The 20,508-nt window shown below is 34.1% G+C and overlaps 1 protein-coding gene across 2 annotated transcripts; it reads left to right on the forward strand.

Moving 5' to 3' along the window:
- Positions 1-4,353: 4,353 nt before the first annotated feature.
- Positions 4,354-20,485, forward strand: LOC132952917 (uncharacterized). Of its 2 annotated transcripts, none has more exons than XM_061025428.1 (3): positions 4,354-5,438; positions 16,348-16,753; positions 19,416-20,485. In XM_061025428.1, exons 1-3 carry the CDS (start codon positions 5,270-5,272, stop codon positions 19,633-19,635), a joined length of 795 nt encoding a protein of 264 aa, XP_060881411.1. In that variant the 5' UTR covers positions 4,354-5,269; the 3' UTR covers positions 19,636-20,485. The 2 variants fall into 2 exon arrangements, with proteins under 2 accessions (XP_060881411.1, XP_060881412.1); XM_061025429.1 differs by having other exon boundaries at positions 4,385-5,438; positions 19,447-20,466.
- Positions 20,486-20,508: the final 23 nt, after the last annotated feature.

Below are 20,508 nucleotides of genomic sequence, written 5' to 3' on the forward strand. Positions count from 1 at the left end.
TGATTGACAAAACACAATGTATATAGTATGGACACTATTATTAAACAAATTGAAGAGAAAAAGTTTAACTAGGCCTGCATATGCGTCGATTTACGATATTTTATTTGCATTGTCCAACATTTAGCTCTAAAACATGTGATATTTAACTTTTTCAATTATCGAGTTTAGTAATATTAGAACATCAAAAATTGACTTTTTAACAGGCACGGATTAACTTCTCTTCGACAATATTGATAATAGGTGTTTTTACTCTCAAACCGCTCAATAAACCATATCATTGGAAATACAAAAATTAATTTTCGTAGAAGTTTTCCATACTATTAATACCCTCTATAATCTATGTTTCAAATTTCAAAACCCAAGGCAGCCAGTAAGTAGAGATTTAAGGGTGAGTAAAACCGGATGAATACCGAATATTGGTTCATGTATTAATAGATACACAGCATGCTGTTCTTATAATAATAATTTTAATAATTGTATAATTATTATACATTTGTATAGCGACTCTTGGATTATTAATTGTGTTCAATACATTTTCAGTCAATACAATATCATTGTTATTAAAACGTCTATATTCAATAACGTACCCAAATAACATGAATACATAAAATAGGATTTTTAATTTTTATTGTAAACTGATTGTTATATATGAACTGTGTAATTAATGCATTTATTTAAATATAATTTTACACGACCTATATAGTTAATAATGTACTTAACTGGCAACTGCATAATATTTTTTTTTCTTTTAAATTGGTCATTAATCCCGGCAACTATTGCCATTAGCTGTTTGTTTTTATTTATTTGTAGGGGAGGATACTGTTGGTTGGTAAACACGTGTGTGTAGTTTTTGGCAGATTTTTAAGTGGGCACCCGTAGGTATCTGCCATGCCCGGGTGGTGGGATGGCGGCACTTGTTCTCCGGACACCGTGACTTGCCCGAAGAAAAATGCCGCCCATGACCGAGGATCGAACCCCCCAGGTCGCAACCGACGCCTTGGTCCGCTCGGCCACTCCGTCCCCCAATAATTAATTCATACCATTATATACGTGCATATAGCCAATTATTGTAAATTTAATTAAATGCATTTTAATTTAGTCTACCTAATTAGTACCTATATAATATAATACGTATTAATTGAAATGTTTTTGATTTTAATTAATAAAAAATATACGCACAAGTGCCTAACTATAACGAAGAACAGTCGTCTGCAGTCGTAATGTCATCATCACAGCCTGCACGCGCATTATGTTACAGTTGCAAATCGTTCATCACGAACACGAACTATTCGGGACTATAAGATCCATTTTCCGTCTGTGATAGCGAAAACGGATGATAATAATATTTCATCGGAATGTTTTGCGGTGAAATACATCAACACCCGCCTTCCCGGTAATAACCACACCCGTCCAAGGGGGCAAACGGGGCAAGTGCCCTATGGCGTCCATGAATTTAGGGGGCGTCATCAAATAGAACGATAAAGAAAATGTTGGTGTTTTATTTTCGATATTAATATTCCTTTAATATACTGTAATAATACCGAATGAGAGTGCACTATTAAATTATATATATTATTATACTATTAACTATAATTAAGTATACAATATTATTAATACATTATTAATGATGATATAACAAATGATTACAAATTATAACTGTATAGGTATTATACCTATAGGTTGTAAGTACAATAACTACCAACCATAGATTTGATTTTATAATATTACGAAGAATATTATAATATGTAAATCATGATAGGTAACTACTATTACCCAAAAATATATTTACATACTATATAGTATATTATAATAAATTAATATAATAAATATATATAACATATTATGGTACGTTTATAACCAACTTGTTATCAATTTTACCCACTTCTAAAATAAATCAAGTTCGACTGAATTTGGACAATTCGTCAAAAAATATCACTTGTCATGGCAATATTGTATACGCCACACGTAGAAACGCAGAACGTATGAATGAATGATTTATAGACCACTTATTTTACGCTCAACTTTTTTTTTTAATTTCCACAAACAACGACTTATGAGGAACCTATATTGTATAAAAGGTTCAAATTATTTGACCGAGTGAACATTTTTTTCATCGATAATAATTTAAAACAACTATAATATAAATCAAAATTTTCTTACGTCTATACCTAAATAGTTAAAAAAATTCCAAAATATTTCGAACATTTTCATGTTTCTAATAAGTTTATTTTTTAGAGTTACACCAAAAAACAAAATCGATCTCTTTCAAAAACTGGTTTTGCGTAAAATCTCGGTTTTTATAAGCATTTAATAGCTTATTATAACAAGTTTCATCCAGTATCGTTAAAGTCTATTGATCAGAAATTACTTTGTTTTGGTAAATAATACATTATACATATTGTCAATTTTCGAAAATGATAATAAATAAACAGGTAACATTAATTAATAAGTACTAAACAAATTTAAGGAATGTGGTTAATTATATGGTAAGAATGTGAAGTTAATTTTGCGTACTTTTTTTTTGGGGGGGGGGGGGGGAGGGGGGTGTCAAAAATTTTTGTCGTAGACCCTAGGGCGTTACTGGTGATTGGGATGGCATTAATCCCACGCCACGTGCTCCGTGCATCATCGGCATGCGAGTAATTAAGTATTTTTATAAAACTCTGAAAAAAACGATTCACTATAATATATACGTACCTATTGCCGTATAGAAATAATAATAACTTACGTGAAGTTTCTGCGCCACTGCGCGGCTTACGCTTTATTACATATATATTAAAACAATAACATAATATTATCATGAAATCGTGCATCCCGCGCGGGTATCATATTGCCATAAAAATATACAACGGAGGGCTGGAGGAGGGGACGACGATCATAATATATTTGTCTATGGGAGTTATTGGGACGATCTCCGACGGTTGGGTTTTCGACTGCTTATTAAAATTTACACTAATACAGACATAATATGTATATAGTGACGTAACTGTTGAGCTATAATAATTTTGAATGTTTCATGCTAATAAAAATGAAAAAAACATAACGCCTATATATTGTAATATGTACGTGTATGTGTGTGTGTGTGTGTTATATTTTTAGAAAAATTATTACGAGCGAGGTAGGCGTAAAATGGCCTCAATTTCTGGTGGCGCAAAAAAATCTTTTAATTTCGAACTCACCGACTGCCAATGTTCCAACTTCCTTTGGAAATCCCCGCCGGAAAATTGTTTACCTTGTGTCCTAGTTGTACCAAATAATTAGAAGGTATTAAAGAACGACACTTGTTCGACAATTATGATTTTAAAGATACTTGTTTAATAACCAAGTAAACACTCTTGAAAATAAAAACTATGGGTATACAAATTTGCATGTTTTTCTGGTGGTGCATTAATAATATAAACTTGCACCACCCAATTTACACCACTGGTGGTAGGTACTGTGTGTGACGGATTTACGGATGGGTCCAGGGGTACTTGACCCCCCCTCCCCCCAACACTATAATACTTAATAATATATACACTACCTAGTATAATATATTAATAGATACTAAGGTAGGTATAAGTTTATTTATATAATTATATACCTATTTCAAATATACTGAAACAATATATATTGTTAAATATTCATTTTTAATTTTTCAACAATTATACGTTTATGAAAATAAAAAATAATAGGTACCTACACTTCATTAATAATTAGGTTCCTTGTCGGTTTTGGTGAACTTTGGTACCTTTGAAATATATATTATTTTTAGGACCCTCCCCCCCCCCCGACCCAGAAAAATGTTGAAAATCCCCGCCACTGGGTACACATCTACAACTGCACATCGCTATCATCCCCCGCCCAGCAGGTTGTGCACTGCACAACCGAAACGAAACCTAAAAATGACTGCAGGCGCGCGCGTAGGTACATTATAATTTATTATATAATTTGCGTTGAACACGCGAGGAACATACGAGAACAAGGGGAAACGTTTTTTACGGTTTTCGTGTTGCCGACAGGAATGAATATTATATTATCATAATATCGTTATAATACGACATAATTATTTTGCGCTTCGAACAACCACCCCCCCCCCCCCCACCATCCGGCGTCGTAAAGTCCTCACTCCTCTGCCGCGTCGCGTCATCCGGTGTACACGCGCATATTTTACTATATTATAGGGACGTATAAACAGCGCGCGCGTCCGTCCGCCGTGCACGCGCGCCGTTCCGTCGTCCACCCGCCGCCGATCGGTAGCCCACCCACCGGCGTCCGCCGGCTTCGCGTCCTGCACGCGGCGGCGGCTTCGGTTTGTGTGTATAGCGACAACAACACCGTCGCCGCCGCCGCCTCCTCGGTCTGCACGCAATCGATTGCGCGTCGCGTTACAACGTCGCGCGCGCACACGCACACGCCGCGCGTATATATGTATATATGAGAGCGTACGGCGTGGTGCACGTAATGACGCGGGCGCGCGCGCTGGTTCGCTCGGTGGCCGAGCTGGGAGGCGGCCGTCGCCCGAGCCGCGTTCCGCGCGCGGCGCACGTTTCGTACTATACTCTGCCTCGCCGTGCGTGTGCGCGTGTGTACGATATTATATATATATATATATACATAGACATTGCGCTGCACACGTATACGTTTGAGCGTTATACGCGCGACGTCGACGCCTAGCGATTCCCTCGACCGCCGCCGCGCGTACCGCATTATAATATTATTACGCGCGCGCGGCGCATATAACGGCGGCGGCGGAAAATTTATTATTATTATATTATTTTATAATCGCAGTCACAGTCGCAGTCCGAGCGTCGCGCGTCAAAAACCGCGTACGTCCTCGCAGCAGTAGCGCAACCGCGTGCACGCGCATCATATAGCACCGCATAATATTTTGACGCGGCTTTACTGCGTTGTAACGGGCATCGTTCTAGTCGCGGTCTGGTCGTTATACAATCATACTAATATTAATAATTATATGTCTTGTAATATCAATAATCGTAATATAGTATTATTATTGCCGCGACATCAAAAAATAAGCGTCCGTATAATATATCATAGCTTTGCACACGCGTAATAACAATATTATTACGCACCTGTAATTATTTCAACATCAATATATTTTGGTAACATACACGCTGAAGGCACCGGCCACCACACGATAATATCGTTATAATATTACATTTACGCGCGCGCCGTGTATGAGCGCGGATTGTAGCGCGCGACGCCTGTGTGCAGCGCGGCCACAATATTGTAGTCGCGCACCGCGGTCCGAGACGACCAGCGGCCGAACATGAAAAAGACGGCGAGCAAAGCGCGCGACGAAAAACTGTTGGCCGCGGTTCGCGATCGACCGGTGCTCTACGATCAGTCAATGCACGTGTTCAAGGACTACGGCGCCAAGAACGCCGCGTGGAAAGAGGTTGGCTCCGCCGTGGTCGGGTCTCAGGACAAACAGAACGGTCGGTATAATATTAATATTAATAATAATATGTATCATATTGTATTATATTATATATTATTTATATGTATGTGCGCATAGTATTATAATATCAATCTATTTTTAGGATTATATAGTATTATAATATAATATGTGTAACGATGTACCTACATGAATAATATAATTATAGGTATGCGTGCGATTCAGTGGTCAAAGTGGCTCTCAAAATGAGTGGAGGGCTGGAAAATGGAAATTAAAAAAAATTGGTGTGACGACAGGTCCCCGCCGTATTCGTGTACTTGTTATAATATTTCTATGATCGACCTAACAAATAACGATTAAACCTAATCTATAGAATATTCTAACAAATTAGTTAGCATATATTATTATTGGTATTTATTTTTATTGTCATAATTTTCAATTTTTTTTAATTGTCGAGCTGTCATAGGTATAGTCACCGACTAAAATCTTATAAAAAAATATATACGAGTTGCTGCAGTGGCGTGCTAGATACTTCAGACTTCATTGGTCAGTATACGTTTCCGTGGCTTGGTATGAGAGAGAGGGAGGGGTTGGCTCGGGGGTGGGCAAATTTTAAATTAAAGGTTTTTTAAACCATGCGTTATTACATGATATTTTTATTTTTTATCCCCGTCCGGATACGCCTAATATATTATGTACACCGACCTACATACGTAATTATCATATTAGTCCTATATATAAATAAATAAATTATTCCCGTATAATATTAAATTAAGTCTCTATACCACGGTATACTTTTGGATCCCGTACAGCGATTATATTATAAGAGGGGAAATAAAGACCATCCCCGACTCGCCTAAATGACCACTACGTCGACGACCGATCACCAGGATCCAGGATATGTCGGCGGCGACTTCAGTCGTTGTCCGAGCAGAAAGTTGATCAAACGACGTTTTCCCGCCAATTTATTCATCAGTCGTGTGCGGTACACAATGGTCAATATGTCCATAATTATGGTACAGTGAAACAACCACTACCCAGGTCGCTGAGATTTATTGCCCGCTATTTAAAGGTGTCCGCTGTATTCAAAGGGTTCTGCGGTTTGTAGAAAACTTGTATGTTAGTTATATATAGGCACCCCCTCCCCATGCAAAATAAAACGTCTGCCATTTAAATAAGGCGGTGGTGTTCGTTAGGGGAGGTTTCACTGTTAGGGGGGGTATATATGTACATTATATATTTATATACCACATTGCCTTAAAACCTGTAATATACAAATTATTCTACAAGGCAGGTATACAACATATACAGGGCGAAAAACTACGTGATTATTGCGACGGGTATATATAGAGTGAAATAATGATAGTGTGTAATATATATCATCATGGTTTGCGCGCGATATATTTGCGTGCGATCACCTTGGATACGGCTAGTGTATATAAAGACCAGCGTAGATGTGTTTCGATTTTTGCAGAAAATACAAATCGCGCAAGGTTGATTTTTTTTTTTTTGTGGTTTTACGATATATTCGCCGAGTTTCTATTATTACATCCCACTCCTAAAAAATACGCGCCCACGCGTGGTTTCAACGGTATAAATGTGTTTTTTCGCGTTCCGGCGGTATATATATCATTATAATACCCATATTATAGGTACGTTTGATTGCTTGAAAGTCAATTATGTACAATATCAATATGTGTCTATCTCCATATATATATTATATACACACCAAATCCGGTAATATGTATATAATAGGTAGCTATATCGTATATGGCATTATGGCATATGTACGTTTGCGACTTTGCGGTTTAATATCTATATGCGCGACTATATATCATAATATAAGGCTAAAATTGGGGCGGGGGTGCTCGGGGGCGTGGAGCTCCTCTATTATTATTTATTTTTGTGACCGGTGGGCCAACTATTTTGTTTTCACTGAAATGGGTGAAACGGCACGAGCTAATGCCCCAATATTATTTTTTTTTCAAATGTCGATTTAAATTGTTGCCAATGATACTACTTAATTAGTATACTTACCAACATTGTATTACTGACGATAAATTAATTGGAAAAATGTAATGGACTTTTCGGTTTTTAATATTTTTGATTTTTGTTTAGACATGTTTGTTCATTTGGAAACATACATGCCTGTGTGCGGCTTCTATACTGACTGCCGTTCATACAGGTCGGACCCTGATTGGTTTCGAAGATTGACGTATGAAATAACATTTTTGAGGTCCAGAAAACCTTCTTTTTTTTGTTATCACTTTATTTTAAGTCAACAGAGAGAATGGGAAAAAATCAACATCGAAGTAAAATATTTTTAGTGATCCTTCTGAGGCTTATATTCGGACCACAGGCCGCCTATTTCCGACCCCTGGTATAGGCAATCACTCCGGTTGCGACGGCCCACTCCATCACAAGGTCGCCGAATTTATTTTGGAAGCTATGGCTACAATTTCAATTAAATTTAGCTGGCGGACCATCTTGTCAACTGACAAGACTTGCTTACACTATTGGGTTCTGTTTTTACAATACTTCGAATAACAATTTACCATCTAATCTCGCTGGGCCGATAAGCTCGTTACGAATAAACGCGTACCTAACCGCGGAAAAATCGTAGTCCTCGGGCCTGGGTTTTGAGAGCCTGTGTCCATCACGATCCAGCTCCCTCTCCCGAACGCAATTTTAATCATATCATATTAATTATATTGCTTATGTTATCAATTTTAGTTATCACTGAACCCGAACGAAGTTTTTTGAAAGTTTGATTTTTTTTTAGTTACGACTAAATTTATGAACGGTGAATATTACTCTATGTCATAATAACATGATGGAATATAATTTAAAATTTTTCATTCATATGTTAGCAGAATACTATAGGCGTGTTATGTTTTAAAAAATGTAACGATGCCCGGCGGTGTGAGGGCAACCCCCCCCCCCCCGCGGACTTGTGTTAGATAATTGTTCACTTGGAAAGTCTGAAAGTTGCAATACAGTTTTTAAATCGTGAAAACTGAGCTCCTCTATACATATATTTTTGCCAATTCGAGCAATGGATTATTATCATCATATTATGTATAATAATGCATTATGTAACTAATGCGCACTTATTACGGTCGAGTGTTGAATATATTGTTGTCTGAAAATAATAATTGGTATACGAAGTGAAATAATGAACGATTCAAAGTAGAAGAAAATTGTAATAATATAATATTTGGAGTTGGTTATAAAATGGCATGCCTAATATAATGTTATTCTATCGAATTGTTTAAGTATATCGTCTGCACCTTCTCGTCACAGCAGCGTGTTTTATTGTTGTTTCAGTATTACATTTAGGTGCATTGGTATTGTACTTAAAATAAATTATTATACACTAATCTGAAAGCGTATTATTAAACAGTCGACTATCGATAATTCAAGCCTTCGATAGTTGGAGATTTTCGGTAATTCGAAATAATTGCTCGTTCCCATGAAAATCTCGCGGTAATTCTAATAAAGACAATGCATTTATGTACTTGCGGTATTCGTAGTAAAATACGCATAAATGTAAAATACAAAATTTTACAACTAGCCGTCAACACGTGACTATTCGAAGTTCAACGCTCTGCAGTTATTCGAAGTCTATTCACCAAAATGTATTTCTTATATATTCTTTTCGGTAATAATAATTATTACCTTACAATTGCGTATAAACTTATCTATTATTTCCGATTATTATCGATTTATTATCGTACGTACGTAATTTATTTTCATAACTCAGGAATTGTTTTTTTTGCCTTCTCGATATTTTGAACCACACAATAATTCGAACTCTGGGTAATTCAAACAGTGACGCACCCAGGGAGGAGCTTCGGGGCTGAAGCCCCCCCCAAAAAAAAAAATATTTTTTATATACCTACACATAAATAGTTTAATTAGTACGTGATAAGGATACGTATGTATACGTATGTGTAAAAATCGTTTACTCATGATGTGTATAAGGAAAGTAAGACATTTTTAAGCCCCCTCCCCCCCCAAACAAAAATCCTGCAGGGCGCGCGCCTGAATTCGAAAATTTATCAATAATTCCTACCGATTTCGAGTTATCGAGAGTCGACTGCGTATTATATATTAAACGGGTATTAGGTATAAAAAGGAACTTGTATAAAATAAACCCAAATACCGTAGTGGTTTTTCGGAGGGATAACGCGTATTACACGTTAATACTGATATGATTATAGTGGTGTCGCTGTAAAGTGGGGCGCAGTTTATATACGCTAGAATAATGATCGCGCCCTTAAATTGGTTTTACGGATTTATGCGGATTTATCGTAGTAATATGCGCATACAGTACCTACGAGTAGAATCGACGTGATCTAGTATTCTACTTGTAAAAATAAAATAAAATAAATAAAATAAATAATATTCACTGTATACACTGCGATATTATACGAGTTGTACCTATATTATTATAACGAGACTGTTTCAGGGGTGCCTGAAATTTCTGCAGTTTTAAAATAGCGCTGCCAAATGTTTCACCCGGCTACAGTTTATAACAATGAAAATTGAAATGTAGCCATGTTGTAGTTATATCTAACTTTACTATTAGGGATGAAAAATAATTAATATTTTAAGTGATAACACTATGATAAAAGTATAATATCATTATTCATTAATATACATTTTCTTTCTATATCTTTAATACCCTTTCGTCCGTTTGCGATGTAGCTAGAACTTTTTATAGACGATTTAACTTATCTGCTAAAAACCATGATAATCCCCTAATCAAAGGACTTGCGTCGGCAAACATACCCGACAATCCTAGGAAAAGACTAAAAAAGGCGGTGGTATCGGGACCTATTAATTTAGTTAATTGCCTAATTTTATTGTTAACTTATAGAAATGTATATAAATAGCTGACAAAGTGTCTTCACTGGAAGGCTTCTTAAATCTGTCCTTTCCTGAAGCCACATTTATTCACTTATCTATTTTACTTATTGTTCATTTTATGTAACAGATTTTGAATAAAAAAATTAAAAAAAATAAAAAATCTTTAATACCCAAGTATATATTCTATGTTAGTTTATAGTCTATGTATATTTATAAAATATTTTCATCTTATATTAATTATTTCAATTACCAATTCAATTTAACTGAAACATCGAGCATCGGCGCCAGCCTGAAATTAAGGCAGGCCAATATGATACGTCGAAAATATATAGGACTGCCAATGTAGTATACCCTGCCAACCCCAAATGGCGCCCCTGGAATGTTCGGAATAAATCCGCGATTATGATAATATCATCGTATATAATATAAATGAGTATATCCGCGTCCCACTGCAAACATTATATTGTCGGGACGGAGTTTTAAAGTGCACTTACTCGGCTATTTTCAATGATTCGAGCGCATCCTATTAATAATAAAAATATTTGAATCAGAACTCTGTGGATGGACGGACCTGCACGGACGTCGGAGTCGAAGTACGCCATATTACGTTTTTTTTTTGTTGTTAGTAAAATATGGTTATGCTCATGACTTTATATGAGTTATGACTACTGCAGGTACGTCAAAGACTCAAAACGACAGTTATTTAATTTTGACTTACAATTTCGTTTTATTCGAAAGACTGCAGAATTATAATAATATTGTTATACATTTTGTATACATCCGGAATCTGGTATTCATCAATCGTGTATTTTTATTTATTGAATTCCGAATTGCTGTATAGACGTATATATAGTATATATACATGTATTATATTGTAAAATATCGATTGATTATTATTTATTTGTTTATAATTCAACGGGACCAGCTTTTTAACAGTAAGATGTAAGAATGTAGTATACATAATATAATATTATAATACAAGAAAAATTAACCAAATGTAGAATAATTATCATACAAATTAAATTACTAATAATTAATAGCTAAGTAAATTACTTGTAATATTTAAGAGCTATATATACTAGATACTGTGAATTCAACAGGCGTGCGCACGGGTGTGGCTATTGTAGGACTTTAGCCACACTTGAAGTTTTTATTTTAGTTAGTCACCAAAAATATGAGTCAAAAATTACTATTCCCTAAAGTAATTTTTATCTAACTGCTGGTTTTTTAAATATTAGGTATCGCATTAAAATGTATTTACATTTTTTCGTATGAGTATTTATTTATTTGTATTTATTTATTTAATTATTTTAGATTCTGAGCGAAGCGATGAATGTATTGATTCTACAATGATGTGTGTTTTTTTTTTTTATTTTTTTTTATTTTTGTGTCTGTCATCACCTTTTAGGACAGTAAAAGTGCTTGGATTTTCTTCAATAGGAACTTTTCTGATAGAAAAGTGAATCTAGTTGGTACTTTGGGGGGTCAAAAGTAAAAATTTCCCAGTAGTTTTCACAAGTGACGTGAAAAACAAAAGAAAAATTAAGGAAAAACGGGAATTTTTACGCAAAATCTGTTTTTGAGAAAATCGATTTTGGTTTTTGGTGTAACTCTAAAACAAACGACCGTAAGGACATGAAATTTTGACTGAATGTTTATATTAGCATTTTCTATACACCATAAAATTTACAAAATATTTTGACTCTTTTTGAGCTGTTTACGACCATTGTCGGTTTTCAATTTTTTTAGTTTTTTTTTCTATAAATATCAATAAAATTTTATCTGTTGAGTAAAAAAGCTTGAAAATTGAATAGAAGGCTCCTAGGTTATTGTTTCAAAGGCAGATGAAAAAAATTAAAAATCCTTAGTCACAGTTTTTATTTATAAGCATTTAAAGTTCAAATTTTGACAAAATACGGAAAAATCACGAAAAATAGCAAATTATTTTGAGTTGAGAATTCATAAAAATTTTTTTTTTTAAATCTATGATTTGAAAATGTAATATAAGATTACTCATAAGTTTGTCTACCTTTATCAAAAAGAAGAAACTTAAATTAAATTTTTATTAGCGTCTGAAATTTATATTTTTACAACATTTGATATTTACTCGATTTCTCATGTAACAATTTTCTTATTTTATTGTAATTAAAAAACGAATGACTGTAGATACTTGAAAATTTCACTGAATGTTTATATTAGCATTTTCTATACTCCATAAAATGTTGAAAACATTTTGACCCTTTTTGAGCTGTTTACGGACATTGTCAGTTTTCAATTTTTTTAGTTTTTTTTTCTATAAATATCAATAAATTTTTATTTGCTGGGTAAAAAAGCGTGAAAAATTAATATAAGGCTCCTGATATATCGTTCTAATAGCAGTTGAAAAATATTAAAAATACATGGGCACAATTTTTTTTTATAAGCATTTAAAGTTCAAATTTTGACAACATTTATCAAATTTATAATTTATTAATTATTTTGTGGTTAAAAATTTATAAATTTATACATTTTTAACTTTTATGGCTAAGGATTGAAAATTTAAAACAAGGCTCCACGTAAATAGGTTATATATAAATTACTTTATTCACAATAATATCATCAAATATACTTGGTAAAATCATAGGCTGACTGACCGTTTTCGCTCAGAATCGTTTTTCTTATACAATGATAATATTATATCATTGAATTCAAATTTAACACCATCCATTACAGTGACCCACTTGTGGCCTACTGTACAGCAGAGCGACATCCACTTATCCACCTTTTTTATTTTCTAATTTGCAACATTTCATTGGAAGGGTGGTTGAACGAGAATCTCTGCGTCGGGCCTGTAAATCGATTCCTCTGATTTTGTATTGATTCCGCCGGCTATTGCCCATTTATTTATTGATTCCGTCAATCTTTAAATTTGATAACATGTAATCATACAAAATATGTTTAATTTTTTAAATTATAAAGTGTTAGTATAGTTTGTTTCATTATAAATAATTGTTATCATAGAGTATAATTATTTACTCTACGCTCCATTACTAACTCTGTAATCAATTTTTCTATCTTCCTCCATTAAAAATCCTAAGAATGCCACTACTTATAAGTAGGTACTATCAGTGGCGTATTTAATGGGGGACCTCAGCCTATAACTACCCCCGGATCCCTCGAAATGTGATATTTTTACGGTTCCAATATACGTACTTAATAAGACAAATCCTGGTTGTACCACCTGTTATCTAGTACCTATCCAATATATCCCTACTAAGTATAAAATGATATCCATACTCACATAATCCAAATACCGACATTTAGACATGCATAGATGTTCAAAAAAAATGCATTTGAAGGAATAATATTTTCAACCATTTTTTGTAAATTTTATAAAATGAATACACGAAATCGTAAATGTTTAAAATAATTTACTGTAACTACATGTACCCGCGTTCTCGGTAAATATTGCACATAATCATTTTCCTTGAAGCGTATAAAATGTAATTGCAATACCCGTATAAATTGGCTATATAAAAAAAGTAGTAATATATAGGTTTAATTGCGGTCTACGATAATGCATAACATAAAACTCATTTATTGTACAGCTATAATGGCGAGAAAATTCGAAGAAATCAAAAGCTAATTTTACGAGAAACCAATGAAATAATTTAATACGTATATAAATTTACATTTCATATTTTGAGTCGCGTTTTTTTTTCTTGTTTCACACACACATTCCACTAATCATTAGCAATATCTGATGAAAATGACTTTCTCCGATTGTCCTGGAAAAAAATAATAAGTAGCCAGATCAACTCAGGTAAATTTCATTCTAAATCGAAAGACAAAAAAGATAACTTCCATTAATCTTAAATAATAATCCTTTACCAACTCAATGAAATAACCTTGTAAAATCATAAATCATACAAAAAAAAAAAAAAAACAATGTATAACTCACGTCTTCGGCTTCTTTGTCCAATATTTAAATCCAAATTAGTCTTTAAAAATGAAATTATATCTATAAAGGTCCCCACACACTACAGCTGAGGGGGCGTTAAATTCTATTGTCTTGAATTTTACCGCCACCGCTGCAGTGTGTGGGGACCTTTATATCTGTGAGTCCATTGGTGTATCTACGGGGGGGGGGGGGGGGACCAAATTTTGTACACAATACAATATGTATATAATAATATGAATATAATATTATGTGTATACTGAATGTCTATTAAAACTGTATATCCCATTATCCCCCCCCCCCTCGAATAAATCCTAGAGTCTCGGCTGCAGTCTGGCATGCTATGCTACTAACGGATTATCCTACCCCTATCCCTCATGTTTATGCTTATGCTAACCTGCTATAATGCTTATTAAGAGGATAAGTCATAGACAATAATTATATTTAGCAGAACCAACCATGTATTGTTACTTTCATAATATAGAGTTAATTCATCCGCCATCAAACTTAAAGCTAACAAAATAACCTGTGTCCCTACGTTGGATTTTTGTAAGGTATTTTAAAAAATTATTAAATAATTATAAATATTATGTTTGATTTATAAACATTTTTAAAATGTAATAATTTACACGTCCGTAACTTACACAAAAATAAAAATATCATAAAATAGCCAACGCGGGGACAGTGGTAATGAAAGTTTGATAATTGGTGTATTCACTCTGATGTTAAAAGTACAGGGTTGGTTCTGCTTAAGGTGAATTTTCTATGTTGCGTGTCGGTCAGAGAGAGAAAACAAATAGTGCGCAGACATTCCCTTAATTTCCCGCCTCTGATTCTCGATATATGGACTACTGCAGACTATTGATTACTTATGGCAGACAATATAGACCTTATTACTACATTTATTTTGTGCTGTGGACGAAAACATTTATTTCAAATATCTGTACTTATACCGGTTATTATGGTAACTTTCGTTCAATTTTCCATGAAACATGCGGTATTATTTATTATTTTAGTTTGCATCGAAACTGCGAACTTACCTAACAATATTTCAGTCGTCAGCTCTTGAGTAATATATTAAATTAAATAATTCCAAGAACGATTTCTGCAGAAATTGATTATTATTTTTTCACAATTCAGTGTTACATAATATTATATTCTGTGCTATTGCTGTACATTCAATAGTACTGTCACGTAGGCGCAACTAATTATTATTATTATTATTATTATTATTATTATCTTTGGAGTAGGTTATTCTTATAGTTTTGCGAAAACGGAAAGAAAATTGTGTTTAATTTTAATTTTGAAATTGTACTCGATGAATAATTTTTTCATATTTTATTTTATTGGCTATTAATTAAGAAATTTTTTTAACAGTAACTCATAAATTATGATTTCCCATATTCATCCAAAAAAAACTATATACTTAAACTATCGTATTAGCCGCAGTAAGTGCATTAGTATTGTAGGTACGCAATATTTTTCGTGGGCGGGGTAGGGTAGCGAGAGGAAAATTTGTTATGAGCAAAACCCTCTATCATATGGTCAATACTTACCTATCATAGGCGTACGCACTGGGGCAGCTGCCCTTGAACTATTTTTGCCTTTTGGGGCTACTGTGGCCGGAAAATATTGAATAATGTGCCTCAGTAAAATTATACTTCTACAAATGATGACCATTGTAGATGAAACAATTATATACATTTTTATTTTTTTGAGTAAACGTAAACTGTAGATAAACATTTTATAATAAAATTATGGAATTTGCCAGTATAAAACTAATTGACCTGTCCACTAAAAACAAAAAAAATTATATGGTTTTAAATTATTGTAAAATATATTATCACCGTTAATGGTAAAAAATCCAAAAAACCACTACAATTTTAATTTTGATACCATTTATTGTAAAAAAAAAAAGTAAAGTTACGGGCGGCGAATCTGGAGAATGGGCCGGGCTAATCTCTCACTGCCCCTGAAACTGGAGTCCGCATATGTTACCCCTTATATATTAATAATTATCATAAATTAATAAACTACTCTAAGTTCCACTGCGGTGGCGTGGGCGTAGCCTATCTACTGCGCCGTTGAATCGCGACGATCGTGCGACTGGTAAAAACTAATTTCGTCAATATATTTCCAGTGGAACGGTTGAAAGTCCGGTGGAAAACGCTACGGGACGGTTTCGTGAGGCATCTGAAGAAGAAGAAAACGATGGAGATGTACACCGCGGCGGCGGCCATGCGCCCGTACAAGCTGGAGAGACAAATCGCGTTCCTGTTGCCGCACGTGTCCTTCCGCGACGAGGACGACAACGGTAGCAGCAACGGCGACGAGGACACCACCAGCTCTTCGCTGCTGATGGCCGCCGACGTCAAGCCCGCCATCGACTGCGAACCGTCGGCGTACGACCAACAGCAGGTGACCGCCGAAATGCTCTACGAACAGTCCAACATGGACAAGTCTTGCAGCGAACACGAAGCCCTGGACCGGTCCATACACTTCCTGTGCGACCAGCGGTACAAACAGGCGGCCGCCACTAATTACAAGTGAGTTGCTTAACCGAGGGGAAGGGGGCGGTCGACGATAATTATTATTACAAGTGAGTTATGCTCACGGCGACGGGGTGGTCGACGATAGTCATAAGTGAGTTGCACGAGGGGAGGGGGCGGTCGGCGATAACTGTATGGGGGTGGTCGATGGTACAGCAGATGACGAGGAACCCGGGGCCGGACGATTTAAAATTGTCGATGTGTCCTAGATAATAGGTACCTATATATACAGGGTGTAACAAATATAACTGACTTTTGGAAAAACTATTGTTCTAATCAATATTAAATTTTTTTTTTATATATATAATTTATAGTCACTTGCACTACACATATATTAACAAAAAAAATTTTTTTTAACACAATTACACTGATAATAAAAAGGTGGATAAGTGGATGTCGCTCTGTTGTACAGTAGGTTACAAGTGGGTCACTGTAATGGATGGTGTAAAATTTGAATTCAATGATGAATTGTATAAGAAAAACGATTCTGAGCGAAAACGGTCAGTCAGCCTATGATATTACCAAGTATATTTGATGATATTATTGTGAATAAAGTAATTTATATATAACCTATTTACTTGGAGCCTTGTTTTAAATTTTCAATCCTTAGCCATAAAAGTTAAAAATTTATAAATTTATAAATTTTTAACCACAAAATAATTAATAAATTATAAATTTGATAAATGTTGTCAAAATTTGAACTTTAAATGCTTATAAAAAAAAATTGTGCCTATGTATTTTTAATATTTTTCAACTGCTATTAGAACGATATATCAGGAGCCTTATATTAAATATTCACGCTTTTTTACCCAACAAGGTTAGGTAAGTAAAATTGTATTGATATTTATAGAAAAAAAAACTAAAAAAATTGAAAACTGACAATGTCCGTAAACAGCTCAAAAAGAGTCAAAATATTTGAAAAATGTTATCGTGTATAGAAAATTCTAATACAAACATTCAGTCAAAATTTCATGTCCCTACGGTCATTTTTTGTAGAGTTACACCAAAAACCAAAATCGATTTTCTCGAAAACAGATTTTGCGTAAAAATTCCCGTTTTTCCTTAATTTTTCTTTTGTTTTTCACGTCGCTTTTGAAAACTACTGGGAAATTTTTTACTTTTGACCTCCCAAAGTACCAACTAGATTCACTTTCCTATCAGAAAAGTTACTGTTGAAGAAAATCCAAGCACTTTTACTGTCCTAAAAGGTGATGACAGACACAAAAACCTAATTATATTAATGCCCTCCGTCAAATCCCGCCCCGGTCAAGTCGTAACAGGTGCGTATGGCAGGAATCCACCCGCCAAGAAAACTCGGCGGGTGGCTGGTTTGCGATCGAAATCCGTCTAATAATGAACTAGCTCTTTTGTTTGGAAAAAAAATTAAACAGCTGTAGCTATTATTATTTATTGCTACATGCTGTTATTAATAATATAGCCTATATCTTTTTAAATTTTTTGGGTCACAGTATATGAACGGTGTTCTTAAATAATTTAGGACGAAATAACTAAAATAGTTGTTCTACGTTTAAATGTCTAATTTCGTCCAAATTTGAACTTAAAATACCTTACCTATCTTAATAATTAATATTATATTTCTTCTGTCCGTAGTCCGTGGCTAAGTATTGAAACCTGCAGGGACTGGAACCTTACCGAAAAGAATCGGTTTTGGAACAGGGACCCTTTGAATATTGGGAACCGAAACCCTTATTCAAATTAATTTAAAAACCGGAACCGATACTGTTACTTTACAATTTTTTTTACATAAGTATAAAACCAAAACCAATGACAATTTTTTTATTTTTAAAAACCGAAGAGAAACCGAAACCTAAATTTTAGTTTTTCTGATAACCGTAAAAATCATCAAGGTTTCAGCCCCTGGTTTAAACTCTTCCTAAACCGGATGCACCGATTTTTATGACATTTTTTGTGCGCGGTTGAGTGGGTGTTGGAATGGTTTGGATTCGCAATTGGACCCGGCAGGCCCAACCCGAAAAGGTGCCCAAACAGGAGTTTTGAGAATATTGAGATTTACGACGTTAATTTTTTGTTTATATTATAAATGTTTGTTATTGGTTACAGAAGAAATAATAAGTGGATATTTTTTTTTGTATATAAATGGTTGCCATTAGTTATCGGGTGGAATCGGGTGGATGAGATAAAAGCATCCATCAAATCGTCACGTTTATGGTTTCGAATAAAGAAATTAAAACTTTAAAAATGAGAGGTGAATGTGCAGGATAGCTATATAAATATATAATCCTATTATGATTATGTACCGATGTCTTATACGATATAATTGTACCACGCCATTGTCATTGGTGGGGTGGGTGGGGGGTTTGAGGAGGCTTAGTCCCCCAAAAAGTCCGTCAAGCCCCCCCATTTATTAGTTTTGTAGGATCGAACCCTCCCCCCCGCTCAGATTGTTGTTGATAATGTTGGCCCCACCCCCTGATATTTTAATGAATTTCCACCTATCCTCTAGGAGAGTATACCATTTATACGGTCCGCCCCAGGGTTTGGCATTTCTCGGTTTAAGTACATCAAACATATTGAATTATAAGAGGCCAATTATTTTTATTTTCATGACCAAAGAGTAGAATATTGGTCGAGGAGAATATGGAGTCTGTGTTATCTATTAAGTGGTAATTTTAACTAGGTACATTGTAGCGTTCTGTGCTTCTGTTCAGATTAGAAGACATGGACTCGGTGGACGCATTTTTCCACGCCATGGCACAAACAGTCAAACAGTTGAAACCCATCACTGTGGCAAAGATAAAAAGAGCAGTGTCAATAATAGTGTCAAATGCAGAAATCGAAGAGATGGAGACTACTGTCGCGTGCGGAAAGTTTCCTATGAACGTTCCTATTACAAATGAACCTAAAAAATAGAATAATTTTAAGTTCTATGATAATATGTTTGCGCAAAAAGTAAAATTATTCCATAAGATTGTGTATCGTAATATTTAAGGATATTAATGTTAAGCATATTTTAGTAAACAATGTTCAATGTTAAACTTAACGAGTATCACAACAATGAGAAATAAGAGTTGTATTACTAGTGGTGGGAGCTGAATACTTTTTTGTCAAAACATTGAGAATGACGTATTCTGTAATTCTGTATTGATAAACTTATGTGTAATACAACGGCTCACTACTTTTTTTTTATATACTACCTAATCATAAATTCATGTTATATTATAATTTATAAACACATACTTTGTTATTGTTTTCTGTTCTGACAACTACTTCGTAGTGACACACAATATATATACAACGTGATAAATTCTCATGAAATAGTAATAACATAATATGTATTTAACAGTTAACACATGAATGATGAACAGAATAATTAGCAAGAAATACAAACATTAATTATGAGTTTAAATTGTTAAAAATCTAGCAATAATTTATAAATTGTTTACAATCTAACAATAATTTAAACATTGGATTAGTACAAAAAAAGAAAAAAATGATCTTCACTGAAACAAAATATCTGTGTGTATCATCTAAATTTGATCAAAGATTGGCACAATAAGTTAATTATGTATTTTTTGTTACAAATGCTTAATCGACAATATTTCTACAGATGAATTATTGTTAACTAATTACTATATGATATAAGTTGTACAAATAAATGTAAATAATATATATTGTTTACTGTAAAATAAAAATATTTGTTTATTTTTAAGTTATTTTTTTTTTAGATAAGGTTGTTTCTGGTAAAAAAATAAAAATAGGTATTAAAATTT

This window comes from Metopolophium dirhodum, chromosome 9 (genome assembly GCF_019925205.1).
Source record: "Metopolophium dirhodum isolate CAU chromosome 9, ASM1992520v1, whole genome shotgun sequence".
NCBI classification, from domain to species: domain Eukaryota; kingdom Metazoa; phylum Arthropoda; class Insecta; order Hemiptera; family Aphididae; genus Metopolophium; species Metopolophium dirhodum.

Excerpts from the sequence above, each read along its gene's own strand:
- LOC132952917 (XM_061025428.1), top strand. The coding sequence starts at position 5,270 with ATGAAAAAGACGGCGAGCAAAGCGCGCGACGAAAAACTGTTGGCCGCG. Across the intron at positions 5,439-16,347 it reads GTCTCAGGACAAACAGAACG|TGGAACGGTTGAAAGTCCGG; the intron begins GTCGGTATAATA and ends ATATATTTCCAG. Across the intron at positions 16,754-19,415 it reads GCGGCCGCCACTAATTACAA|GTACATTGTAGCGTTCTGTG; the intron begins GTGAGTTGCTTA and ends AATTTTAACTAG.